The sequence below is a fragment of the Lissotriton helveticus genome, chromosome 9, assembly GCF_964261635.1.
Source record: "Lissotriton helveticus chromosome 9, aLisHel1.1, whole genome shotgun sequence".
NCBI classification, from domain to species: domain Eukaryota; kingdom Metazoa; phylum Chordata; class Amphibia; order Caudata; family Salamandridae; genus Lissotriton; species Lissotriton helveticus.
Genome location: NC_136070.1, coordinates 819,310,997 through 819,337,600, shown reverse-complemented (window position 1 = coordinate 819,337,600; position 26,604 = coordinate 819,310,997). Strand labels below are relative to the sequence as shown.

Below are 26,604 nucleotides of genomic sequence, written 5' to 3'. Positions count from 1 at the left end.
ACCATGTTGGATAATTTCGATCACCCATTTGTCAGTTGTTCTGGATTGCCAAATGGGGAGAAATTATAGAGGTCTTCCCCAGACAGGTGTAAAGTGATCGGGGGAAGTGTGGGCAAGTCACTGTTTGATAGGGTTATGCGGTGTGGTGCCTTTACTCCTACCCTTGAAATAGTTTCCTCTATACCCTGCTCTATAGAAACCTCTAGAGGGAGAGAATTGGGTTTTGTTTTTGTTGACGGAAGCATTTGGGTCTGAGGATGTTGTTTGTTTTAGAGCCTGCTCTGTAAAAGGAGCGGCAAAAGGAGCCTCTATTTGATGGGGACTGGAGCGCTCCCGTGGACTTTGCCACTTGGCTATCTTTTTTCCTTTTTTCTAGAGATTGGTCGACTACAGGACCAAATAGGTGTTCTTTGTCAAAGAGGGGGTTTGAAATGAACTGTTGGACCTCCAGCTTAAACCCCGAAATACTAAGCCACTCATGCCTTAGAAGGAGAATGCTGGTATTGATCTCCTTAGTAGGGTGTCAGCTGTATCTCGAGAACAACTGATTGATGAGTTAGAGAATAGTTTTCCCTCTTCAACCAACTGTTGTGCCTTAGCTTTGTGTTCTTCTGGAAGGTATTGGAGCAGCTTTGGTTTTTGGGTCAATCTCTTTTTTCTTGAGATACATTGGAGCAGCTGCTCCATTTCATCCTAGTGTGCCCTGTCGTACCTGGCTAGTAGACCCTGTGTGTTTGTATTGCACCAGTGGTTAGCAGCTTGAACAGCCACTCATTTTTCTGATGAATCAATGAGCTTAAGATTCTTTGTCTGGGGGAGGTGCGTCACCAGAGGTTTGTGAATTAGCTCTTTTACGAGCATTGGACACTAATAGGGAGTCGAGAGGTGATTGTCCATTGATAAACACAGGATCCGATAGTGAGGGTTTGTATTTTTTATCTACTCTTGGAGTTAAAATACTTGCCCATAAAGATATCTTCTGCATGCCTCATCATGCCTTTAAGCTTAGGGAGTGACTGACTGGACTTGTTTGTAGACTCAAGTGTTTCAAATAAAAAGTCTTCTTCTAAGGACTCTTTATGTAAGGCCACCCCATGATACTCTGACGCCCTAGCAATGAGTTGTTGATATGTCATATTATCGTTTGGAGGTGATGGGTTTGCAGGATAAAGGTCTCGGTCATTATCTACTGGAGGGTCAATGTGTGATCATTCCATGGGTCTAAAGGCAAATGAATGTCCTCATCAATATGATTCCCATCTGGATCTGTATGTGGAGATCCCTGCGGAGTTATATATAAGGGATCCTCAATTATTAAGTGTGGAGAAAATGGTGGAGGTGGAGAAGGTTGTAGGGCAGAATAAGCACGGCTAGTAGCCATGTCCTTTTTCAGAGGAATCTTGTAGGCAGGGCCCTCTGAAGGAAGTTTCCATTTTGATGGTGTTTTAGCAGAAATATGTCCTGTATCAAGATTAATATAAAAACAATTCTGCTTAGGATCTCATTTGGCCTTAAGAATGTCTATAATTGGTCTGGAGGCTCAGGGAGGCTGTCCTTGGATTTCGGCGTAGAAAAGGACGTGTCCTTGGGAGTTGAAGGTTTTGACTTGTGTTTCTGTTTCGGAGCATGTTTTTGTTTCGAATCGGAGGGTTTAGGCTCCGACCCAGATTTGTACTTGGATCCTGATTGTTTCGGATCGGTAGATGATTTTGTTCGACTCAGTCCCGAGCCTGAGGGCTTGACGGTCTGGTTCGGGGGTGAGCCGGTAGGTGGGAATTCAGAAACAATGTTTTGCTGCAGACCTTGGCCAGAAGGCAGAGGTGGTGCCGAAGCCTTATGTGTTTTGGAAGAGGTTTTACGGGGAAGGGGGTCTTCGGTACTCACATCACCATGTCCCAGAGGCACAACTTCAGACTCCAGATCGATCTCCAGCTCAGAAACCAAGAACGCCTTTTCTTTTTCTGCGGCGGACGCTTCGATCTCCTCTTGCTCGGATTCTTCCCTGAAGATATCCAGAGTATGATGAATGCTTTGACGTTGCATTTCTCGTCGCCGAGCTCGACGATCGCTTAGTCTAATCAATTACAAGCGTCACAGTCAGCCTCCTTGTGCTCCGGAGAGAGGCAAAAGTTACAAACTTGATGTTGGTTGGTGTGAGGACCAAGGGCAGAATTGGAATGGAGTCCGTTCCATTGGGAGAAGGCTGTCCCGACGGGCGCCCCCACAAGGTTTTCAATCGAAGATGGAGAAATTGTTGACCAATTTGAGATGCGTAGAACATGTAAACGCGTACGGAAACAGTACCGTCGAGGGTACAGTGGATTGTGCACCGAGGGGAACCTGAGGAGCGGTTACAAACTGGAGCGCAGCAATACACATCCAAACCAGACGGCGGAAAAAACTAATCTGACAATGGAGTCGACGCCCATGCGCACTGCCACCAAAAGGAGGAGTCACTTTACCTTGTGACTGGAAAGACTTTTTTGAAGAAAAACAACCTGCAAACATCCGGACCCAACACTAGATGGCAGGAGTATGCAAAGCATGTGTATCTACAGCACACATGCCTCGAACAGAAACAAACATCAGCGCACAGGGGTGGTTTCTGAGTCACCTACGGAGTAGAATAAAGTCAATGCAGAGTCCCACGGAGCCACCAGTGGCTCACGGGAGCACTGCTATGAAAACGTCCAGATCTTGTCTGGCACCAGGAAGATATTCTAAATGTGAGGGATCTGCAATTAGAAATGTCAATCAGAACCCTCCTTTCAGTTGCAATGGTGTTTTCCAGTGGTTTGAAAGCAAGACCCAAAATACAAAGAACAATTCAAGAGCAGCAATATAGAGTTGTTGGTCTTCAGTCAGTTCATACACTAATTTTCTTCTTTAAATAAAGGTTTTTTATTGCATATTCAATCAGGAGTTCAAATTGGCTGGAACAGAAACTGCCAAATTCAGACAACTGTCAGAACAAACAATTCAGTACATAGATATAATTTACTGGTGGATTAAACACACATAGTGCTGGTTAACAGCATCCCCACTGATGTCTGGCCAACTACTAGGGGTTGGCTCACCTGACTGGAACCACAATAAACTTTTTTACCTGCCTGAAATCCTGCAGAGATTTTGAACCCACCGGGCACTGTAGAGTAGCTGTAGCCTAACTGACAGAGCAGAGGTAGAACATACTTCCCTGCAACTCCACAAGCACCCAGTGGTCTTAGTTAACATCTTATAGATGATTTAGCTGCCTGGTACACTAGCAAAATACTACGCCACAAGACACACTGTACCCTCTTAGTAGACTACAAAATGTTAGACCCAACTAGCACACAACAGAAATTTAGGACGAGCATGCACCTGCAAAGAGAGCCTGTATACCCCTGATACCAAACACATACAACTTATTTGTCTGGCACTCCATGTGCACATTGGACTATACATTCACTCTAAGTAGACACAATCCTTCCTACCCTCCAACAGGGAATCTACACTTGCCTGGATACCATTAAATAAAAGATTCTTGCCTGGCACTCCGCAGAGAAGCTACAGAAACCTACATTTCTACAGAGACCCGACAGCCAAATTGCATCCCGCATATATTTTCATACCAATTTACTATTCACACGAGCTGATGATGCTCCTTCACCTGGCATCTCTTAAATGTTTTTCCCCACCAACCTGCCAGCAGTGATGCTGTACACTACATGGTATATGACCAAGACATACCCACTATGTCCCAAGCACCACACAAAGAAGGCATGGTCCATCTAGAACCCTTCAAATACCTTGAACCTAAGTTAGTACTCCACAGATGCATTATAAACACCAGACAATCAGGTGTGCTTAATATAGCATGTGCATCTTACAAGTCTTGTACCCATCTGGCTGCCCATAGAGATGCTGTACTGGTGTCACACTTCGTGGATGTGTTGCATCTGTCTTGCCAAGTAAAGTAACTTAGCCTGGTACCTTACAGAGATGCAGTATCCCCCGTAGGCTCCCAAAGCTGTTTGCCCAGGGCTCCACATTCGTTCTCCATTCTGATGGCATCACATGAAGATGCTGAACATATTTTTTCCAGAAAAGACAAATATCTTGGATAACCCAATTAAAGCTGCTGGACCCTGCCATTAAGGAGTTGCACAGCTGTTCTGGACCGCAATGGATTCTGGTCACCCCATTTCAGTTGTGTGTGTTACGACATACGGCTTATATAGCTGCCATTTTTTTCATTTGTATAAACAAAGAAAATATTCAGTATGAAAAAAGAAAAATATACATTTAAACCGTTACTTTAACACCAGCCAAGAACAAAGACAGCACTCCTGAACTTGATCCATGGCTCACAGTTTGGGATGTGTGAGCAGAGGTAGGAAGGGGGGTTTGTATTTATGTCAAAATCGGCAGTCTGGAGTGGAGTGAATAGTTGGGGTAGTTAAATCCGTGAGTGAATATTTTTTGCATGCATTTTACAATCCAAGTTTCTGGCAGATTAATATTTTCAGACAAAAACAATCAAAGCCTTTTCTCTTGGAAATAACAGTCCCGACACTACGCAATCAGTCTTTGCTTAATGCTGGACCCGAATTTATTGTCTGTGCAACACTGAGCGCAGAATGGCGCTGGAAGAAAGCTCCGTTTAGTGGCACTGTCACTCAATGGTGACAAGCATGATGTTCAAGTGCTCAGAAGAGGAGGATGCAGCAGACAAGGTGCTCAACTTTGACAAACAATAAGAGTACTCCGACATGGGAGAATGATGCAACTTGTAGGACATCTCTCCTTCTTGTAGGTGGAAGATAACAGTTATTGGGACAGATGCCCACCTAGGCTGGTGAGGACAGTCTCTGAAGTGGCCCTCCTTTGGGGTGAGGCTTCTGGCTCCACTGATGGAGTGCTGAGGTATTGCGTTGCAAGTGTCAATGCCTGGCTGCGAGCATTCACTTGGCAGCCTGTGGAGTGAGGTATTTCTTGTTGTGCATGGTTTCAGTGATCTTCATGATGTTCAGGTGGCCTGTCCCAGGTCCCACATAAACTCGTCTTCAGAAAGGAAGTGTGCCCCACTTGACTGCAGAGGCTCTTGCTCATCGTCGCTCTGTGCCAGCTCTGACAGTGCAGGATCCTCCGTCACAAACGGGTGAAGGCTGCCGAAAAGAACTGTGAAAGAAATGAAGAGACTATTAGGTCCACTACGTCAACCAGCACAGTCTGCGCAACTCACGATCATGGCTACAAACCCCAAATGTGAATACGTGTGTGGTAGGTCGCATTTTAATATCCCATGCTTAGCTGTACCAAGTCCAACTTTAGCTTCCCTGTAGTTGGGGGCTTATGTATGTATTGCTGCAAACTTGATATCTTCCTTAACTGTCATTGAATGATTTCAATACTTGTGTTCCATATACACCCAAATGCTAACACAAATATTCCGGGCCCACCACAACATTCCCTACCCTCAAATCCAAACTCTCCTCATTCAGTAACCCAGACTATACAAAGTGTCCCCATTACCTAATACAAATTACTATGAACTCTCCATTCCGTGCCTACAGTCCTGCACAGCCTCCTATTCATTTCATGAACCAGTTATGCCAAGTCCCACTTTATTCCTCAACTTGGTGAATGTGGTATCCCCCTATCCTTGGTACAAGTTATACCACCCAAATATCCCTTGTTTCAATGGTCACAGTCAAAACTCTCATTTTTTAGTAAACTCCAGACAGCTACTGATCAAGTTTCACCCTTTCTTTAATATCCTGAAATGGTACACCAACCTTCCCTCATTCCCAAATCACAGTTATGCTGGAAACCCGATTATCTGTCACTAGTAACAAGAAAACCTAAAATCCTCTCTGAAGAGAATAATGTATGGAGGACTGGCTGCATTAAATCATGCAAAAATGCCATAAGCGATAGAGTTTGATTACATTATTCTAGCTCTCCCTTCCCTAGTGAGAGAGGCTGTATGAATCTGTTTATTCTGTTGCTATTCCTTGGCTTACGATGGAAGGACTTTGATAAAGGGGTAGTACCATCTCCTTCCTATGCGCCACCATATCTCTAACAACAGTTGGGCTTTCTCAAATCATGGCCCCTCCCCACACTCTGCAGGGGTAATAAATTGCAATTTACACTCTGCACATCTGCATATATATAGCTCACCATTAAAAACACCTATTGGCTGCCAGCAATTTTGCTAATGCAGGACGAGAGATCTGAATAGCTGGGCACAGCCCCGAAGCAAATGCTTCGCTCCCCATTCCAGGAGTCAGAGAGGGACTCTGTTCCCTTGTCCTGAATTTGTTCCAACAAAGTAGTACAAGGAGACTGGGTAGGGACACCTTGACCCCCCCCTAGTCTTGGGGTGGGTCCCCGCCCCCAGGGAGCCACAGCTGGGTCTCCTCCCCCCCCAAGAGCTAAAAACTGAAAGAAGTTCTTTGGCACCTTCAGGGAGTGCAGCGCTGGGCCCCGTGGGAGCCGCTGCTCCAGCTTGGCGCCCATGGTGCCATGGTACAATACAAGCTTCTCTGAGAGTAACTTAATGAATAAATTGCACACAGAAGCCCTGCAGCCAATATCCCGCTGTACAAGGATAAAAGCTGGCAGAATGTCATAACAAAAAACATAGAAATTCACTGAAAAAAAACTAAAGGTTGAAGTGGTGTTATAATTCGGAGTTGAAATAACACAAAAATACAAGTGAGGTCATAAGCAGGGATGCAAGTGATAGCTGGGTTAGTAATCAGTAACTGGTGAATTTGTGTTTTATCGGTTTAAACATTAGCTTTTATGTTATTTTAACCCCAAACTATATTGTCACTTTAACCTGTTTTTTTCCCTGTGAATTCTTGTTTTTTTGTGTATGCTAAGATCTTATTACCATACCTAACTATAATGTCACTATTGTACAGTGAAATTCTGTTGTTTGTTTTTTAAATCCTATTCAGCTAATTTTTGGCCATGTGCAGCAAGAGGGTGGGTTCAGCACCCAACCCACAATGGATCCCCACCCTAAATTTTATTTGCAAGGGTTTTCTTGGAGAAGTTGCATGGTACAGTGATACCCAGGAAGTGAAGCCTAAACATAGTCTTTAAAAAGATCCAGACCTACCCTCTCAGGAGGTACCGTGGTACAATAATAAAAAAAGTATAATTTTTTTTTTTTACACTATTGGACCTTTTGGGGGGAGGGGGGGCATTGGGTCCCCACCAGTGTCAGGATGTCCCTACGCCCTTATGCTACTTTATTGAAACACATTTCGGACACAGGCACAGAGTCTCCAAGTCCTAGAATAACAGTCCCAACATTTATCTCTGGGTTGCACCAGCCAATCAGCTCTCTCATCCCGCAGCAGTAAAATGGCTGGCAGTAGAAAAAACTTCCTTAGACTGTCAGGGCACCCTATTTGTTTTAATTTTCAGTACCATCTGACCAATCGTCCCATTCCTAGGAAGCTCTTTAAATGCTAGTTTTCAAAAACAGCTATATGTTTTCACCAAATCACAAAAGTCACACTTGGAGTGAAGTTCTAACTTTCTGTCAAATTTGGTGCAATTCTGATTAGCCGTATTTTCTAGTCCTTCGAAACATTTCCTGGGGGAATTAACATAGCAAATCAACATATTGGGAGGCTCCCTTTTTTGTGCAACCACTTAATGGGTCACTCCAAACCGTTCCAGGAAGGAGCTGAGGTGCATGACATCTTTTTGGGAACGTTTTTAGCAGATTTGTCAAATGGCGACAAAGTTATAAATACAACAAAAAAACGTCACAGTAACAGTTCAATGTAAACATGGATTAGTAACCTTCGACTTCAAACATGAGTTTGATATGAAACTTTGAACTTCTACAAGAGCATGAACGAAGACGCCATAAGGCACGAAAAATCACCAATAAACATTACAACTTTTGGTGATTTGATTTTGTAATTGTTTAAGCCACTAAGCAACTCATGGCCATTCGATTGTGCCTATTGGGACTACCACATGGTAGTGGAAGCGACTACACTTCTGTTTCATTGCGGTGTACCCAGAAGAAAGGGCAGACCAAAGAGGCACGTCTTGAATTGGTTTCAATTTATTAGCTTATTCAAGAGTATGTTTGGAGTGCAACTCCGGAACTTTCAATCAAATGTCTTCATATATGGTTTACGCTGTGCTGTTTTTTTCATGTACACTACTTCTAAACAATGGTGTTTGACCATAACCAGGACACAAGGGGCTAAATCATTGTAGTGAAATAAACCCACAGTAAACAGCAAGTGTGACTATGTCCCCAGCTGTTTTCTTCTCTAAAGTGGTCATATATGGGAATCAATAGGAAGAGACATTCAATGTGTTGAAGTCAGTTCCGCTCTGTTATGGTAATAGCTAATAATGGGCCACAGTTTATTTCAGTAGCAAAACAAATATATTTATCCCATGCTAGTTAAAATAAATGTACCCAACAAAACATGCTGTTTAGTTGTAGTAATAAACACATTATTTATAACATTATTTACTATAGCTCAAAGGTCAAATTTCATATTACCATATTACAGCCAAACTGACACGAGAAACACACTATTGACTTCTTTCATGTGATTTTACCTCACGCCATTATCGTAACTCCTCGCATCGCATTCTTAAACTTTAATTAAAAAATCAAATACCCATGATAAAAACTGCCATGGCATAAAACATATTTGCTACTCGTTATCATTGTTTGAGGAAGGTGCATTATGACTCACTATTACTAAGCGTTTCACCTCTTGAGAGTAACAGTGCTTCCCCCACACTCACCAAAGTAGTAAAGAGCATAATACGTAAGTGTGAGTGAATTCACTAAAAAAAGCTAAAAACTGAGTTATGGTTCTAGCTCAAACATGCAAAACCCACCGTGAACAGCCAAAGGCCAGAAAGGCAGCCAACCCCTGCCATAAATGGCATTTGGCTGTGCGCAGGGAGGTTTCTTTCTTTTTTAATTATTTTGCAATTTTTTTATATTTCGTTCATTTTCTGCACAAAACAGTAATTTTTGTGCTTGTCGTAAAATTCTGCTTTTAGATCGCAATTTTCATTTAAATAACAATTGTGTATATTTCCACCACAGCACTCTCCTGGGTCAGGCGCCTCTAACTGGGTCCACAACGACTGTGGAAGTTTTTTCTGGCATTACAAAATTCGCTTTTTTTTTTAAATCACAAATTTCATACTGGTGGAAAAACGAAATCTCGATCAGCCAATCACGTTTGATAAAATTAAAATGTAATTGACAAAATTTGCGATTTTCTAAACTGTGATTTTAAATGGAACAGATGCAAAAGAAGCTGTAATCCTCTCAAACTTGAGCTGCAGCTTTTTTAAATGATCATAGCTCCAAAACCACCGAGCAGATTTACACCAAAGCAACGAAAGCACCCGAAGTAAATACTTTCATGCCAAGTTTGGTGTAAATAAGATCAGCGGTTTGGGCTATTGTGAAAACAAACTTTTCAGTGGGAGCTAAACGAGAAAACATGGTTTTTCAAACCCCACCCCTTTTAACTTTTTTTCCCCTGCATGGATCCAAATGAAAATTGGCAAGCCTGACCTTGGAGAAATACACCATACAACTACCAGATTTGGCGCAAATCCGAATATGGAGTCAAAAGTCATAGGAAAATCAAAAAATGCCTTTTCACTGGAAAGTACAAGTGAATCATGACACAGTGGCGACTTCCAGTAGGTAATATATATACATATAACATACATGCAGATGCACAGAGTGCAATATGCTATTTATTACCATTGTTGGGTGTGGGGAGGAGCAGTGACTCACAATATGCAAAGCCTCGAGTGTGCAACAATGCCCTGCCCCTACCTTAACAACGGTAGGTATTACATGCAATCTGTGAGGCAGTAAAACGTGTTTCTCATGCACTTTTGCTGGACTATGATAATAAACTCGAATTCTCATTTTTAACTTTAGTAATAAATGTGTTTAGTAGTACAATTGCTCTAAATAGTATTTATTTTCACTACCAGATTATACTATACACACACACGTAGTTGTTAATTTGTTGCTAATCAATATTACGCACCTTCAAGGCTGCTGGACACTGTGAGCTTGGAAATGTAATACCGAACTGTTAGACTAACTCTATTTTATTCTTCAGTTTTCTATTCCTACTCTACAGGACAGGATGGTAATACATTTTCTTTTCTTATCCCACTCTGTCGTAGGTGTTGCATTATCTTTCCATATGGTGCTGATTATATGTAAAGTGCTCTGAAAGAGGGAGTTATATGCCAATTATATTTTCTTTAAACTGCTGAATAAATAGAATCTCTTTACTTGCAGTCCTCGGTGAAAAAGGACGATCAGAACTATCCTTTACACAATTAAAACGGTAGAAAAAAATCTAAACCTAAGGGAGAGAAGAGAGTCTGATGATCCCAGACACTGTTGAAGCCAACGAGGTGATTTTAAAACTTTGGGAAACTGCCCACAGCCAGCCACAAGATGGCGTAAGAATGCTAGGAATGCGAGTCGCTCCAAGCTGAAAATGTGCATGAGAATAAATAAGGTTTTTCTCGTGTGTTTATTTAATTTTTTTAATTAAAGAAGGGTAGGCCCCTTGCCAGACTAAGATAAATAAGTCACTTAAAACACCTAATTTAAAAATAGGACAATTAGTCTTCAAGCTTTAACGGCATTGTAGCCAGAAACTATAAGTGTTTTATTAAGTTGGATTGATTTGGACTCAAATCTCGTACAGACCGCATAGTGCGATGTTTTGGTGCCAGGTTAACAATAGAAGGCACAACGGAGGACCCTTTATTGCTATTACACTCTGATCTATAGAACTTATCGACTGAAATTCAAGTTTACATACCGCAGATTTTTTATGTCAACGTATCCTGCTTTTAATGTGACTATATCAGTCTCCCATTAATGTAAATTTGAAATAAATCAAAATTGATATGTAGTATATAGCTTATGTGAGGCACCATTACGCACACTACACGTAAAAAATGATCCTTTATTTTTGAATTTCACTGAAGGCAAAAACCTAAATTTGAAAAATCTATGACCTAAACACTAAAACTGTAGGTGTAAACCAGGAAAATCTATTTGAAAAAGTGCAAAACTGAAGGGGAAAAAAACTATATTGGGCAAGTACAAAATCTGACGTGAGACCCGAAAGGGTATGCTGGAAACTTAATAGGTGAAAGTGTGCGAAATACGTTTGTTGATCTCAACACTGGGTTGGGCAGGTCTTGAAGGGGTAGAAAGCACATATTTCTACAGGCTGAATCCTTTCCTCAAACCAGCTGTCAGTGCCCCACTATCACTGACAGCATTTTGCAATAGGCTCAGCATCTTACAGAATGGAAGTGGGCACCCAGATCACTTCAAAGTGGGCACCCAGATCACTTCAAAGTGAGATTTTGTTTTATCTCTGTGTTAGAGTTATCTCCTAAAGACACTGATGGAACAAAACATTACAGGACTTTTTTCAGCGAAATGCACTCTAGCATCCCCCTTTTAGATCATCACAGTACGTGAATGCACGTTCTGGAAAATCATGGTTATCTGTAACTTCTACACTTTCAAACCACAAATACTGGAGTACATGTACAACTAGAGCATGGTTGTCTCACTTTTCCAATTCCTGAGCATAATTATTTCTAGCTTCCCCATAGAGGTGTGTTAAGACTGAACCAAACTACAAAATCTGTCCTTCTCCTGTACTAGCTGAAACAAAAGAGGGACAAGCTTTCTTTCACCGCATTTTTTTTATCCTGAAAGGACACTGCCTAATAATAATGAACATGGAAGGTGTCTGGGAGTAAAATTCTAGAAGAGAAGGAAGATGCCACCTCAGGTGAAAAATACAGCAATGGTCTCCGGGATATAAGAAAACAATTATGCTTGTCTGAAGAGGTGAGGGCGGAGGGTAACGCGAAGCAGACCCATTAGTTGGTGTGCTGTGAGTGAAGCAACTTACAAAAGACTTCGTCTCCACCCTTCTCAAATGCAGGATGCCAAGTTGGCTAATGCCCGAGACATAAGCCAACTAGGGCCCACCAGAATCCTGCTCATCTGCATTCTGAATCCTCCTGGGACGTGGGAGGACCTTGGGGTGCAAACTCATGTTCTAAATCTTGGCGTCCTTCAGTTTAGCAGGGGGAAGGCGCAATCTGGGTAATCTACAGATTGTGTGGCTTCTGCTTAGGTTGCTACCTTCAGTTCTCTTACCCTTCTTTCCTCGATCCTGAAGTGGATTCACACTAGAAGGTTTCCCGGACTTGAATTCCACGACTATTGCTCATGTCACAAACGTCCATTCTGACCCATTTGGCATCACTTTACAGTCTGTGCCTTGCCATGTTGTCCTATGGATTGCTGGGCCTTCTTTGATTACCCCTCTTTCTTGTTTTTAGTAGCCATGCAATCCGCGAGCACCCCATTGCCCGTTTGGCTTGAATGTTGCTGTGTTGCTGCCTGTATGCTCGAGTCTCCCTCCCAACTCAACTACCCATAACAGTTCATCCAGGTAAATCCTTGCCTCTTTCTCTGCTTCTAGCATAAGAGAAACCGTGAAGCCTAACACAGGACTGGTAGAGTACTACATAAACGCCATCTAATTACAATTAGATTTTGAACACCCATCTCTCTCACCTCTTTCATAACTGTGCCCTACTACACAAGATAAGAGCACCTCTCTGGTTTTTCGTGTTTGACACAAAAAAGCTTGCCACATGGGATCACCAGAAATACAACACGCCGATCACACACTCCAGCATGGTGTATCATGCTACCCATCAAAAAAATGCTCTTCGGTGACTCTCAACACGGAATGAAGCGCTCATATAAATGATATAAAACAGTAAAACCACGAAGTGAAAGAAACTTCAGCTCGCCAACCCTGGCACCCTTTGATCACTGGCCACTAATCCTACACTTTACTCACCTAGAGGCTGATCCAGCATAGACAGCCTCCTCTGTGTGACAACTCCCTCTTGGGTACGCCCTTCCGTGTTGTTTCGGTCAGCACTCTTCAGGGACCCCTGTAATAAAGTCCCGTTAAAAGCAAAATACTACCTTCCAAACCCTCATCAATACATACACACTGCCACATTCCACAGTTAGCACAAACATCTCACGCCTGCTTTTGGGGTCTTTGATGTGAAACTTACCATTCTCTGGACAGACGGGTCCAAGTGGCCACACTGTGACAGACGAGGACGCTTAGGGACATCTGCCGCCTCAGATTCCTCTTCCTCGGTCTGCTGAAATGCCCTGAGAAACAAAATCAAAGATGGAAATTCAGATTTGAAACAAAACTCACTGGATACAGGCCTGATCGGACTCTAGTAAAGTCACCTCCTGGAAAAGAAAACACTGCTGCCCCCCCCTCTTCTCCATCCTCCCTATTAGACTCAAGTTTATGATGCAGGAAAACACTAGTGGTGTATTTTACTGATTTACAGTTATATTGGTGACAGACAGATAGATGACCACCAAAATCCATGTGAGAGGCGAACAATTCTCATCAACTCCCACCCGCAAATCCTTTTCCTATCATACCAATTGTGAGACAAGGTTCCTTACCCCATAGAGTTCGTTTAAATTTTAAAACACGAGGAGCCATAGATTAGTGTTCATACTTTGCTCCACTAAATTCACACGTCTGACCCAACCAGTGTTCGCTCACAAAATATCAAAAGCTGCCCAACGAGGCCATTCTTACCTCTTCCGGTTCTTAAGCTGTGTCCCGGTGTGGCTTCCTTCCCTCCTCTCTTTAGGCACTTCAGTCTCTGTTGAATCCAACACTGCACCTTCTCTGATGTCAAGTGGATGCAAATTAATCTCTTCTGTAGACCGAGTTATTCCAGAGGGTGCTAAACAAGTCTCACCCTCCCAACCAAAAAGGTTCTCTCTAATCTGAAAGTGATTTTGGTTTTGCTGGGTACTGGTAGTAAGTACAACTAAAGAGGCAGATAAGGTGGACTTCTGAACACAGATCTCTGGCACTCTAGCATCCTTCCTTTCCCAGAACAGTTGCCCTGCAGAGTTCAGCAGGAAATCTTCGTCCATTGAAATGTACGGGGCCAGCATCTCCAGGTCCAGTGACTCCAATTCCTGAAACAAACCGGGTTGTCACTTAAAATGTCACCAGTTCAATAAAGAAACAAAGACCCTCACCTCTGACAAGAACATTGACCTGAGAAATCGACTAGCTTAACAAAATCCATTGCAACCCAAGTGAAACCTTCAAGTTTTTACGGATATTGCAAGTTTTCTTTATCCTCTAACCAGAAACCGATACCGCCAGACACTCACCTGCAGCGTCTCCTCGCTTGTACCCTCTTTGCCAGAAGCGAAGAATTTCTGAATCTCTTCCATGCCCAGAAGGCGTTTCGTCTGTGGCTGTGGCTGTGCCTGTGGCAAGAGAGCATGTATTTAGATTTTAATGTCATCAGAGGCAACTTAATAATTGAAATAAGAACAAATAATCAAATCAGCAATGAGAAGGATCAAGCTTATGGGTTAATCTTGAATTTATATTTTACCCATAATGATAAAGTTTGAAACACCTGCCACACAAGCCTATTTTAGGTCACAGTTCTGTAAAAGTTTATCTCCGCTAGCAATCTTTCTGTAGATACTCTAACTGCATAATCCTCACCTTGAGAATATCCACAGGCACCAGACTGGACCTAGAAAATTCAAAGCAGTGTTCCTACGCTCAGGCAGGTGGGGCCGTGCAACTCCGCAACTAAGTCGTTTAGCTCCGATCTGAATCAACAAAGCTGCATATAAGCGCCACCCATGCCATACATGGAGCATGTTAGCGAATTGAACAAACCAGGGTGCAGATTCCTAGATTGGGATCCTTTTAGATGGAAAAGACTGTACCAAAGAATGGGGAGGTGGGAGGGCTGAGAGGACTTTGTGGGTAGATAAGTATCCATTGAAAAGAGCATTACCAAAGGTATGGAACTTGTTCTTTTGATGGATACTTCCAACTGCAGATTGCTCAGCCTATGAATAGATACCATAGATATCAAAGTAGTACCTCCAAAGGTGATGGGTCTGTGGAATGGCTCAGACTATTAAGTCCTGCAGGACCAAGCAGGCAAAATGCCCATCTCTACAGACCACACTGTCGAGGCAGCAGTGCTCTTTTTAAGAGTGCACGGATGCCCACATAGCAGTCTCACAGATATTGAGGACATGTAATTGGCGTGCCAACGCAATGATAACAGCTTTGGAGTGAGCCCACAAGCCTTCTGGAGGCTGCTTCTTAGCTAATGCATAGCAGATTTCAATGCAAAGGACTAGACATCAAGACGGTCCGTTTCTGCATTGCCTTGCCCTTCATTACCCTAGAGAACCCTACAAAGATCTGGTAGTCCCCTCAATGTTCTTTTGCACAATTGATTTAAAAGCCGAGTGTTCTTTGGGTCCAAACAATGAGTCTCTCTTCCTCTTTCAAGATATGAGACAGAGCACAGAAGGTAGGGAGCGTGAGGGCTTGTCTGACGTTATAAGGGTCACCACCTTTTGCAGAAATGCAGTTCTGGACACCGGTTTGTCTGGGAAAAGGTGGTATAAAGAGGGTGGACAGAGAGGGCCTCAAGTTCACTCACCTGGCATGCGGATGCTGTCGCCAACAAGAAGACAGTTTTGAAAACTAACAGACGTAACAAACAACTGTGCATTGGTTTTAAAGGGGTACACAGCAGTAAAGTTAGGACTAAATTCAAGTCCCACTGTGGATTACAATGTGTGGTGGTGGAAACACGACACATTTATAAAAAGTAAGCAACATTTAACTGGTGATTTGAGCAAGGACAGCTGCTCTTGGAAAAAGGACGAAAGAGCGAACCTTTAACTCTGCACACAGCAAGGCCTTGCTTGGACAAAAAAAAAACCACACCAAACAGTTTTACCATGGGTCTAACTGCTGGGTAACACACTACAAACTCGTACCAGTGCCCTGGTTTACAGATTTTGTTGAAAGGTGCCCAGCAGCTACAATGACAACAACAACCTCAGAGGTGAAATCAAAAGAACTCAACCCCTGACGCTCAGTCTTCACACATGGAGGTGCAGATTGCACAGGCTTGGGTGCAGTACCCAAACAAGAAGAAGCAGTTGAATAGCTTGTCCATTAAAAAAGCCTGGATACACCCAGAGAAGCTTGTGGACGTCATCTATGTGTAACGTTGAACCACCACAGTAGTTTTCATGGACCTGACTGGACAATCTGTTGTGTACAGGCACAATCGGATGACAAATCTGGCTGCATTCCAACCATCTTGAATGGTTTGGCCTATGGAAGCCCAAAAATATTATGTAATTGCAGGAAAGATCTCACCCACCATCACTCAAAGAGCATGAGTATAACGTCTAAGGAGGCAGACTGGCTGAAGAACATATTATGCTTGCCAAACATACCCCCCCTTGTTTTGAGCCCCTATCTTGTTGGAAAAGCATTACAGTTCACTCTACTGGTGGATGCTTGCACCACCAAACTTTTTGGGTTGCATTGGTCCACAAAATCTTGGTCGCCAGGGGCAAGTCTATGGAGACAGACAATTTGTCAGCTGAATTGAAGATTAGGTGTGAGGGGGAGGCACATGGTCAGCTCATGTACCCAGCATTGTGTCAGAGCCTCATTGAAGGGCAAAAGAGGTCCAGTTGGTACCTGGCGAGGCTGTGGGAGCTCTGTAAGTTTTTTTTCACCTCTACAGTGAGGATGTGGAGATCAAGGACCTCAGTAGCCCTCCTGATAACAGTTTTGAAAGAATAGCTCTCTCCTGTTGCTGGTACAAGTCAGGTTCTGACAAAAAGCTGGTGTAATATGAGTGTGCATCTGTGCAGTAGAGGAATCGAATCAGAGTACAACTGGTTTAATATAGGTTGCGGCATTTCAAGATCTGGACGTGACTGTGGCAGAGTGTGTGCCAGCTGGGAGTCAGACAACACAATAGGCTGCAGGTCCTTCTCGGACACCAATGCCAATGTTCAAGGAGCGGACATGGGTTGTGGTACCCAGCCAGATGCTGATAAGCTCAGCAAATCAAAGTGGGTTCAAGAGGCCCAAATGGGACATGGGTGAACGCTATAGTGGGAACCAGAATGGAGGCCCTATGGATCCTTGGGGCCGAAAGGTGCGCTAGTGAGAGCTGCAAGTGTGCCAAAAATGAAGAGCATAGCCTCTCTAAAGACTTAAACATCAAGGATGAGCCCAGTAATTCATGGTACATCAAGACTAGGGATGAAACGGGAGCAACAAAGAAAGGCATATGTTGCCCTCGCACCTTCCCCAGAGCATGGCGGGAAGGGGCTGCGTCCCCTTGAATTTCTTATGTTTCTTTTTTGACTTATCTGAAGACTTCGACCTTCAGGAAGATCTGGCTCTGGAATGATTTTGGGAACGTGAGCTGGAACTGCAGTGGGCCTGCACTCTCTACTTTGATTTGGAGCAAGACCTGCAAGAAGCCATCTGGTGGATCGCCATGTAGAGCTGCGTCTCGCAATCTCTGATGGCTTTGAGTTCATCTGGGTGCAGTTGTAGCAGGGCCTTTGAGTCATACGACAAGCATAAGCACCAAAAGCAGACCTTATGGGGATACGCCACAGACAATTTTTTTTTAAACAGTCCCAACCAGACTTAAACTTTATGGGCAGGAGGGTCACATCCCTTGCACACTGAAAATATTTTTTTAATGACAAATCTTTTAAAAAATGAAGGTAAAAGAGGATCAGAGCTCTGTATCCAAAGCTGAAGGTACAGAAAGAAAGGAACTGATGTCAGCAAGTATGGGTGGCGCTTAAATGATGCTCAGTTCACCACTTCCAGAGCAGCAAAGTCCAAAGTGAACAGGAGTACTGCTTTGAATTTTTCAGATTCAGTATGGCATCTGGGTATATTCATAATGTGAGGAATCACCTGTTAAAAGTGGCCATTAGAAAGAAGCATTACTCTGCTGACCTGATCTAATTTCTTGTCACGCAGTCCTACCATTATATGTAAAGGAGATAAGCACACATGGGGGAGAATTTCAAACAAAAATATTAACACAGATGACCTAACAACGAGCAAGCTTGATTGTACTCATCAGGGTTTTCTTACTTTTACTGAATTTGCTACCATCATGCAATTAACATGTTAAACTACATCTAGTTGGACGTGCTAAAAAATACTTAAAACACTGACTTTTTGTATCACTGAGAATGCAGTTAATTCTCTACAGAGGCTTTCGTACATCCAGCATACACACTAGTAACGCTCTTGTTCATGGATGAGTTTCCAATTCCTAGAAATGTAGAGCAGTATAGTTCCTTTAACTTATACAAAGAGAACAGCAAAGCTGGTATCTTCTTAGGAAGCCCTTGCTTGCTCAATTAAATTCGCTGAACATGCTAGAAAGCGTCAGTAAGTCCTCCTCAACAGCACTACGCTTTAGTAGTCACTCTGTATCATTACGAAGTAAACTTTCAACTATCCCTCATTTCCTCCATGAGGTTATAAAAACTAGAGGCAGACGAAATTAGGAAATGTTCTCCAATAAAATACTGATATTCACTCAACCATGCATATTACACTACATTACATCTCGCAACAAAATGCGGGTCATTCTTGACTACTTGGGTTTATCAGGACTGCATTGTATCTTGCAACCAGAAACCTGCCCACCTCAGTGTCCCATGAGTTCCAAGATCTGATTTAAAAGTGGGTGGCAATTGCTGCTAGTTTAGGAGTCATTAAGGTGAATCCCAACACATGTGCCCCTTGTTGACTTGTGGTTGGCACAGAATCTGTGGTTGACTTCTCCAGAAAAGTAAAGCAAGAACTTCAAATGTATGTGAACACCCTTGATGCAAAAATATATATGGCTGAATGCACTGGCCTCCATTCAAGTAAATGAGCCATAAAAGGCATCCACAGTTCAAGGTTACGAATCCCATGGCTTCAGATCAATTTTTGGAAGGACAGTTGACAGAGGAAAACAGAAGGGGAAGTGGGAAATGAGAGACTGGGGAAAAAAGGAAGGAGAGATCGAGAAGGACTAAGGAAGTAAAGAGGAGTCCCCAAAACAGTATAACAACAAACAGGCAGAAAGATGTAGGGAAAGAGCACAAGGCAGGAGAGAGAGCTGGAGGTGGAGAGAGATGTGCCACTGGAAATACAAAGAGAAAGGAGGGGTGGAGATGTAGAAGCAATGTGTAGGAACAATATAAGGGGCGAGATGATATGGAAAGGGAAGAATAGGGAGGCTTTGGGGATGGAAGGAGAGAAGAGACAAAGGCAAAGGAAAAGGTGACTGTGCTGAGTAAATGTGGAGGAGTGAGACAAACAAAGAATGAAAGTAAAGAGATGGAATAATAAAATAAGTACAGTTCAAAGTTTGGGATACGCAAGATTGATGGTAGACCAGGGTTATATCATGTGTGTGCCCAAAAACTCGAACTTAATTCTTCTACTGTTGGTGCTCCCTAATCAGACCCCTCCCACACGCTTCCTGAGCTTCATAGAACAGTCCCCAACAAGCTACTTGCCCAGTCACACCATCAGTAGTCTATTTCCAAAGCCATCGACTTCCTCACACACCAGTTCACACTTTTCATTCTAACAACCTGCACACCCATAACTCCATCCCCTGCCCATTCCCAGGCCCTAGCTGCTCCCTCACCACAGACTGGCGTTTACCAGGGGCGTGCTGTCTGAGGTGTTTGCTGGCACAGGCGTTGAGGGCCCCAGGCCATTTGTGGGTTTGCAGGTCTCCTCAGTCAAAAGCTTCTGTGTCACCGAAGGTCCCTTTCTGGGCGGGTCAAAAATAGGCCCCAGGAGCTCCTGGAGGTCTGGGCTGGAGAACTGGCGTGGGTCAGATTCGATGTCCTCATCACTGAGATCCGCAGGGCGAAGGAAAACCAGGAGTTTGTTCTTGCTCAACCCTGCATGGGAGACAGGCAAGTCTGAGTATAGAGGCCCTTGCTTAATGTATTATGTTCCTCCTACCCTCTGTTCACCTGACATCTAGGCATATTTCTAGTTGAAATCTCCTTTGAGACAGTTTTATTTTCTTCTTATACATAGGGAACGGTTTAACGCCGATATCAACATCTTTTCTGGCTAGTGGCACATAATCTTTACTTGTGCACAAACAAAGATTCCCATCATCTGATGTTTTATGCTTGGTGCAGTGCTCCCTTTACACAGTAGTTCATAACCATAGTACACTTTCCTTCCTGTAGATACACATGCCATTATGCAACTTTCCTTTCTGTACCATTCTGTAACCACTCTTGCTTTAGGGTTGGCGATACACACACTGCATGTTGATGCATGTACCGCCATGTGACCCCTTCTTTTCTGACTTTGCTTCCCACAGTGACTGATCTTGGAACCATATTTTCCTATTTCATACACTGTAACCACGTCTGAAATGAAAGCCAACTTGTCCACAGAAATGCCACAAGTGAAATAATGCTTTCACTTCTTGAGCAACTTACCTGACTTGCAGTTGGCCAGGGCCATGATGATCTCTGCACACAATGGCTCCACCTCTCCAGCCTGCCTAGGGTGCATGTCTGTCTCTGGAGTGACTTTGACAAGTTCGAGTGAGCTCCCAGGGCCCGGCTGCGAGCGTTTGCCTTCAGTCTGCTCCAATGACAGGATGGTTTCCGCCCCTTGGATGGTGCTGTGGGAAGAAGCAAATATGTCTGTTTTAAAAAGTATAAAGAAGGGCCCAATCCGGAGGAAGGATACCTACAAAAAAATACAAAAAACACGGTGAGGGTAAAAGACCAATGAGAATACGCTGGATGTGCTATCGAATGAAAATGAGGAAAATGTACTCTGGGTGAGGGAGTCCTTGGAGTGGGGATTCAGAGAAAGAGGCAGAGAGAACGAGCTGGTGATAGTCACTGAGTGAATTCTAAGGAGAAGTAAGTCGTTCTCAGCAGTGCTGAAGCAATGAATCTGCAAAGGGCTTACAAAGCTTCAAACTTTACCAACCCTCCGGCTCTATCAATAAGAAATCAGTTCTATTAGTACCAGTCTCCATTTCTATTTGCAGATAAAAAACCTTAATGCACTTAAGTCCTTAATAAAGCCTCATCCTGCTGCTAACTTCCTTTACTTTTTTATTTTTTTGAATTTTTTTTATTTCCCCAGACGGCAAGTGGAATGTGACACAATGGCTGGAGAGAAATGACTTCAGCTGCCTGATCCGTGAAAGGAGATGGGATGGGGCAGTGAGTAGTCAAGATAATTACACTGAAGGAAACATAACGAGTGTATCCTGCTCCCATCATAATAACATAACAACAAAGCAGTTCACTATCAAGTTTCTGAAATATTCGACATGGGCACCAAACAGGTATCAAGGGCCCTAAAATGTAACAGGTTGATGCGGAGTACAGGGGGTGCTAAGCAGCAAGAACTTTATCCCAAGCAGGGTGCTCCGAGCTGGAAGCAAGGAAATCAAAGTAGCAAGGACTTTATCCAAAGCAGGGTAAATTGGGCTGGAAGCCAGGGGATCCAAGCAGCAAGAACGTTATCTGAAGCAGTGTGCTCTGTGCTGGAAGCAAGGGGATCTAAGCAGCAAGAACTTTATCCGAAGCAGGGTTCTCTGAGAGGGAAGCAAGGAATTCTAAGCAGCAAGAACCTAATCCAAAACCGGGTGCGCTGGGCTGGAAGCAAGGGGATCTAAGCAGCAAAGGCTTTATCTCAAGCAGGGTGCGCTCAGCTGGAAGCAAGGGGATCCAAGCAGCAAGAACTTTATCTCAAGCAGGGTGCTCTGAGCTTGAAGCTAGGGGATCAAAGCAGCAAGAACATTATCCAAAGAAGGGTGCTCTGAGTTGGAAGCCAGGGGATCCAAGCAGCAAGAACGTTATCCGAAGCAGGGTGCTCTGAGCTTGAAGCTAGGGGATCAAAGCAGCAAGAACATTATCCAAAGAAGGGTGCTCTGAGTTGGAAGCCAGGGGATCCAAGCAGCAAGAACGTTATCCGAAGCAGGGTGCTCGGAGCTTGAAGCTAGGGGATCAAAGCAGCAAGAACGTTATCCGAAGCAGAGTGCTCGGAGCTGGAAGCAAGGGGATCTAAGCAGCAAGACCTTTATCTGAAACAGGGGCTCGGAGATGAAAGCAAGGGGATCTAAGCAGCAAGACCTTTATCCGAAGCAGAGTGCTCGGAGCTGGAAGCAAGGGGATCTAAGCAGCAAGACCTTTATCCGAAGCAGAGTGCTCGGAGTTGGAAGCAAGGGGATCCACGCAGCAAGAACGTTATCCGAAGCAGGGTGTTCTGAGCTTGAAGCTAGGGGATCAAAGCAGCAAGAACGTTATCCGAAGCAGAGTGCTCGGAGCTGGAAGCAAGGGGATCTAAGCAGCAAGACCTTTATCTGAAGCAGGGGCTCGGAGATGGAAGCAAGGGGGTCTAAGCAGCAAGACCTTTATCTGAAGCAGGGGCTCGGAGATGGAAGCAAGGGGGTCTAAGCAGCAAGACCTTTATCCGAAGCAGGGGCTCGGAGATGGAAGGAAGGGGGTCCAAGCAGCAAGCAGAGGGAGTCACAGACCAGACAGAAGGGGTCCGCAGAAGGCTGACTGGCAACATGATTCAGCACATATAAAAGCTATTGGGCCATAGCAGATATTGGAAGTACAGAGCACATAGAGCAGGCATACACCAGAATGTAATGTTTGGTTAGTGGCATTTGTTAAGCACTTATTCTGCCACGGTTAGGCCCCGCCCCCTTAGCTCAGACAGCAGTTTGGGTAGTTGCTCAACATGGTTTTGCGATGTCCTTCAGAAACTTGGTCTGATTCAGTTTATAATAGTGTGATTATGGTACGGTGTTCCCACTCCTGATTTGAATATGTGGACCTCAGAGAAAGCATCAGGGACACAAAACATGTATTAATATGTTATAGCAGTACAGGGGAACAATGCCAGCAACAGTAGGTGAGAGACCCAACAGGAGACCACTGCCAGCAACGTCCAAATGTGGCACCCACACAAGCCATTATCTGAGCCAGACTCACCTAAGCACGGAGTGGAGGCAGACCACGCCTTCGGGCAAGCCGCTCTTTCCAATTCCCACCGTCGTGGCTTGGGTTTGTGCCCAAAAATATCCACCATTCTTGGCCAGAAATCGGTAGTACGCTGTAACTGCCTGACCTTTGCTCAGTACTGCGGGAAGAGTCCAGACAAAACCATTAGCAAGGAAACACCTTGGAATGAGAATTCTAAAGTAGCAAAATAGAAAGGGGCAAGATACAGACAAAAAGAAGGACATAAGAAAAGAAAACTGGGCCCCAGACTCACAAAGCAGGTGCCATACTCACAGCTGTAAATGCTTTTCCCAACAGAATCTGAATCCTGTGCGTGAACGTACTCGTAGAGTGTGCCGCCAATTAGATCCTCTGATGAGTATCCTGCAAGTTCTGATATCCTGGGGAGAGAAGTCCGATATCTGTATGAATAGCTGCCCGGATCACCCTCTCTCTACCAAGAGTGCAACCAGCCCCGACAGCTAGAATGGCCCAATCAGCCGCACAGGTTCCAGTGCCTATTATGCCCCAACCAACAATTCCCCAGCCAGCCAACACTGCAACAACCCGTACATCGTACAATAACCTAACCAGATCCAGAGGCTGCAATAGCCCAACAGACTGCACCCACCATATAGCGAAGGCATGCAGTATGTTAACAAGCATCCAGATAATATATTTTTCGGCTAGTCGATAGTAGGATAGTAGGATGAAGTGCTCTGAAATATATCAAACTTAAAGCACTGGTGTCTCTAGTCTTGGAGACCCTGTAAACTGGTAACACGTCATCACGCAGGACAAGTGCTTCTAAAAAACACACTATGAGCTCTTCACATTCATACTATATCCCCCTTCAGCTGCATAATATGTAACGGAACCAGGACTCTTTGCAGCAAGATCTACAACGCCATACCTGGGGTTAAACATGTATCCTGAACACCCTTCCATTCTCAGGCATATATGCCCATATTTTAAACCTGTAAAGTGGAAGATTTTGAAAACAAAATCCGAGGAATGTATTTTCCCCGTTGACTGATTGAAGCAGGGGTAATTTTAGGTGGGAGACAGCTCAAATAAAGCTATTTTTGGCTTAAAAAATCGGGAGTCTGTTGCCTGAATCGGGTCTGTTGGCATGCATGCTTCTGGTGAGATTGTTTTAAGCTTGCGGCGCACACACACACCTTCACTGGGCCCCTCTGCTCACCTTTCATCACAGTACGTGAACCTCATGTCTAGGGTGTGACGGCTCTGGAAGGTCCAGCTGTCCAGAGGATACTCTATATGAGACGGGTGTGGAATGGATTCACACACCAGAACGAGGAACCTCTGTGGAGCCTCTTGTGGCCCTGGACCGGTCCCGGACGCCGCCTGGATGTGAAAACGACTGGTCTTCAAGTGTCCGGAGCACTGCAGGACCTAGGGGAAGGAAAGGGAGAGCGTCACTGGAGTGCAAAGTAACCTAAACCTTGAAAGACTGTAGCCACTTACAGAGGACCTATCAAGACAGTGGAATTAGTTACACCTTAGACTTAAGCCCTGCATCCCCCCCTCTATGTACTTATTCTAATATTACACTGCTTCCACCCATTCTCTAGGTTAGGCTTAGATGTGCTCTTTGCTGGTCACGTATCCTATCATGACTACATCTGTATCTCAGGTGAGACTTACATTTGACCTTTGCTGCACTAAGACCCTTACATAATTCTCCTCACCCGACCCTCAGTGCCTCATAGCCCCATACCATACATGACTTAGATTGCATTTATCTCTTATGGTACCAAAACCTTACAATGACTAGCTCTTCCCATCATGCATTTTCCTTAGCAGAAAAGCCCTGCTCGAATTTCAGGCTAGGATCTTGGTGTGCCAGTTCCCAGACATGATTCATTGCATCCATAACCCAGATCTGTAACTCAGACCTGGCTCTCAATGAGCCACACCCTAGGGTTCAGTCTGCACCGGTACCTGATGCTTAGTAAAAGCCTATTTCTTGCTGTGTCTCACATGTACCTCACAGCTAGCTATTCCTGTTTATGCCAAAACCCTGTGGCTCTTTCTTCACCCACAACACAGGTTCGGCTTAGCCAGAGCTCTATCGTGACTCTGTCCTCACCTTCCAGCTAGCTGATTTAAGGTGAACTGTTCGGCCTTTACTGACCAAGGTGCTCTTCATCCTGAGAGAGAAACAGCACTCGGCACCGAGCATCTCCTTCTGCGACAGACCTGTGGTCAAATATAGGTGACATATGAATACAAGTCTCCAACAAGTCAAAAGTGAATTGCAGCACACACACAAAACAAATAACAAGCATTGGAAATGCAATAGGTCTCGCAGCATTAGAGTTAGTGCTTTTAGAATTGTTTATGGGTTTTTTTGTAAATCTTTAGCATTTTTGTTTCCTGTAGCCAATGCTAAAGAATTAAAAAAAAAAACCATAAACATTTCTAAAAGCTCTAACTCAAATGCTCCGAGACCTATTCCACTGTGTGAGGGTGAGGGGTTGAGGGTGAGTGAGGGTGAGTGAGGGTGGGTGAGGGTGAGTGAGGGTGAGGGGTTGAGGGTGAGTGAGAGTGAGGGTGAGTGAGGGTGGGTGAGGGTGAGTGAGGGTGAGGGGTTGAGGGTGAGTGAGAGTGAGGGTGAGTGAGGGTGAGTAAGGGTGAGGGTGAGTGAGGGTGAGGGTGAGTGAGGGTGAGTGAGGGTGAGTGAGGGTGAGGGTGAGGGTGAGGGTGAGGGTGAGGGGTTGATGTTGAGGGTGAGGGGTTGAGGGTGAGTGAGGGTGAGTGAGGGGTTGAGGGTGAGTGAGGGTGAGGGTGAGTGAGGGTGAGGGGTTGAGGGTGAGTGAGGGTGAGTGGTTGAGGGTGAGTGAGGGTGAGGGTGAGTGAGGGTGAGTGAGGGTGATGGGTTGAGGGTGAGTGAGGGTGAGTGAGGGTGAGGGTGAGTGAGGGTGAGTGAGGGTGAGGGGTTGAGGGTGAGTGCAATTAGGTTAATGTCAGGTTGATTGCCCATTCAAATTATCACTGTCCTGTAACTCAGGATTGCTTTTAAAACCAGGGAATCCTGTCTGAGAAAAAAGCATGAAACATGCGTAATTACTGTGGTCTTCACTGGCTAAACTAAACACGTGAGAAGTCACATAAAATCAGCCTCTTACTTAATTGTACGAGGAATCCTGAAGACCTATTTAGTGCCCAAATGCTTGTGCTAAATAAATGTATTATATTTCGCAAAGTCCACCACAAACTTCAAAAAGCAAAGAGAGATACAGTAAAATTCCCCTCGATACAATGCCCAGCAAAAATGTGAGACTCCGGCCATGCTTATGTATAATATCTCGTGGCCCGAGAGGGCACTGCTTAGAATTGGTAAAGCATCTCAGCCAGCCATATACACAGGGTGTCGAGTCCATCACAATCTCACATGTTCCTGTGTTTTTAACACTTGGTAAATTTCAAATACCATTGCGGTTACAAGACCTAGGAGGGGAAGGGAACTCCAGGTCGCCAGCGTCACGAAGGTTCAAGAACCAAAATGTTTTAAAGAGGTTTATATTCTGTGCCTTGCAAAG

General features: G+C 44.2%; 1 protein-coding gene across 12 annotated transcripts in view; it reads right to left on the bottom strand.

The window, feature by feature from the left end:
* Positions 1-2,877: 2,877 nt before the first annotated feature.
* HIF3A (hypoxia inducible factor 3 subunit alpha) overlaps positions 2,878-26,604 on the bottom strand; it is a 297,956-nt gene continuing 274,229 nt past the window's right edge. For 8 of the 12 annotated variants that reach the window (XM_078660976.1, XM_078660978.1, XM_078660975.1 and 5 more), the window contains 11 exons: positions 25,152-25,261; positions 24,243-24,454; positions 23,333-23,439; positions 23,030-23,177; positions 20,501-20,688; positions 19,698-19,942; positions 14,318-14,416; positions 13,725-14,116; positions 13,171-13,273; positions 12,945-13,041; positions 2,878-5,163 (listed from right to left, as the gene is read on the bottom strand). In XM_078660976.1, the coding sequence (XP_078517102.1) occupies positions 5,012-5,163; positions 12,945-13,041; positions 13,171-13,273; positions 13,725-14,116; positions 14,318-14,416; positions 19,698-19,942; positions 20,501-20,688; positions 23,030-23,177; positions 23,333-23,439; positions 24,243-24,454; positions 25,152-25,261 (1,853 nt within the window). In that variant the 3' untranslated portion in view covers positions 2,878-5,011. The remainder of the gene's footprint in view (positions 5,164-12,944; positions 13,042-13,170; positions 13,274-13,724; positions 14,117-14,317; positions 14,417-19,697; positions 19,943-20,500; positions 20,689-23,029; positions 23,178-23,332; positions 23,440-24,242; positions 24,455-25,151; positions 25,262-26,604) is intronic. The other 4 variants (XM_078660984.1, XM_078660985.1, XM_078660983.1 and 1 more) reach the window with 1 other exon arrangement.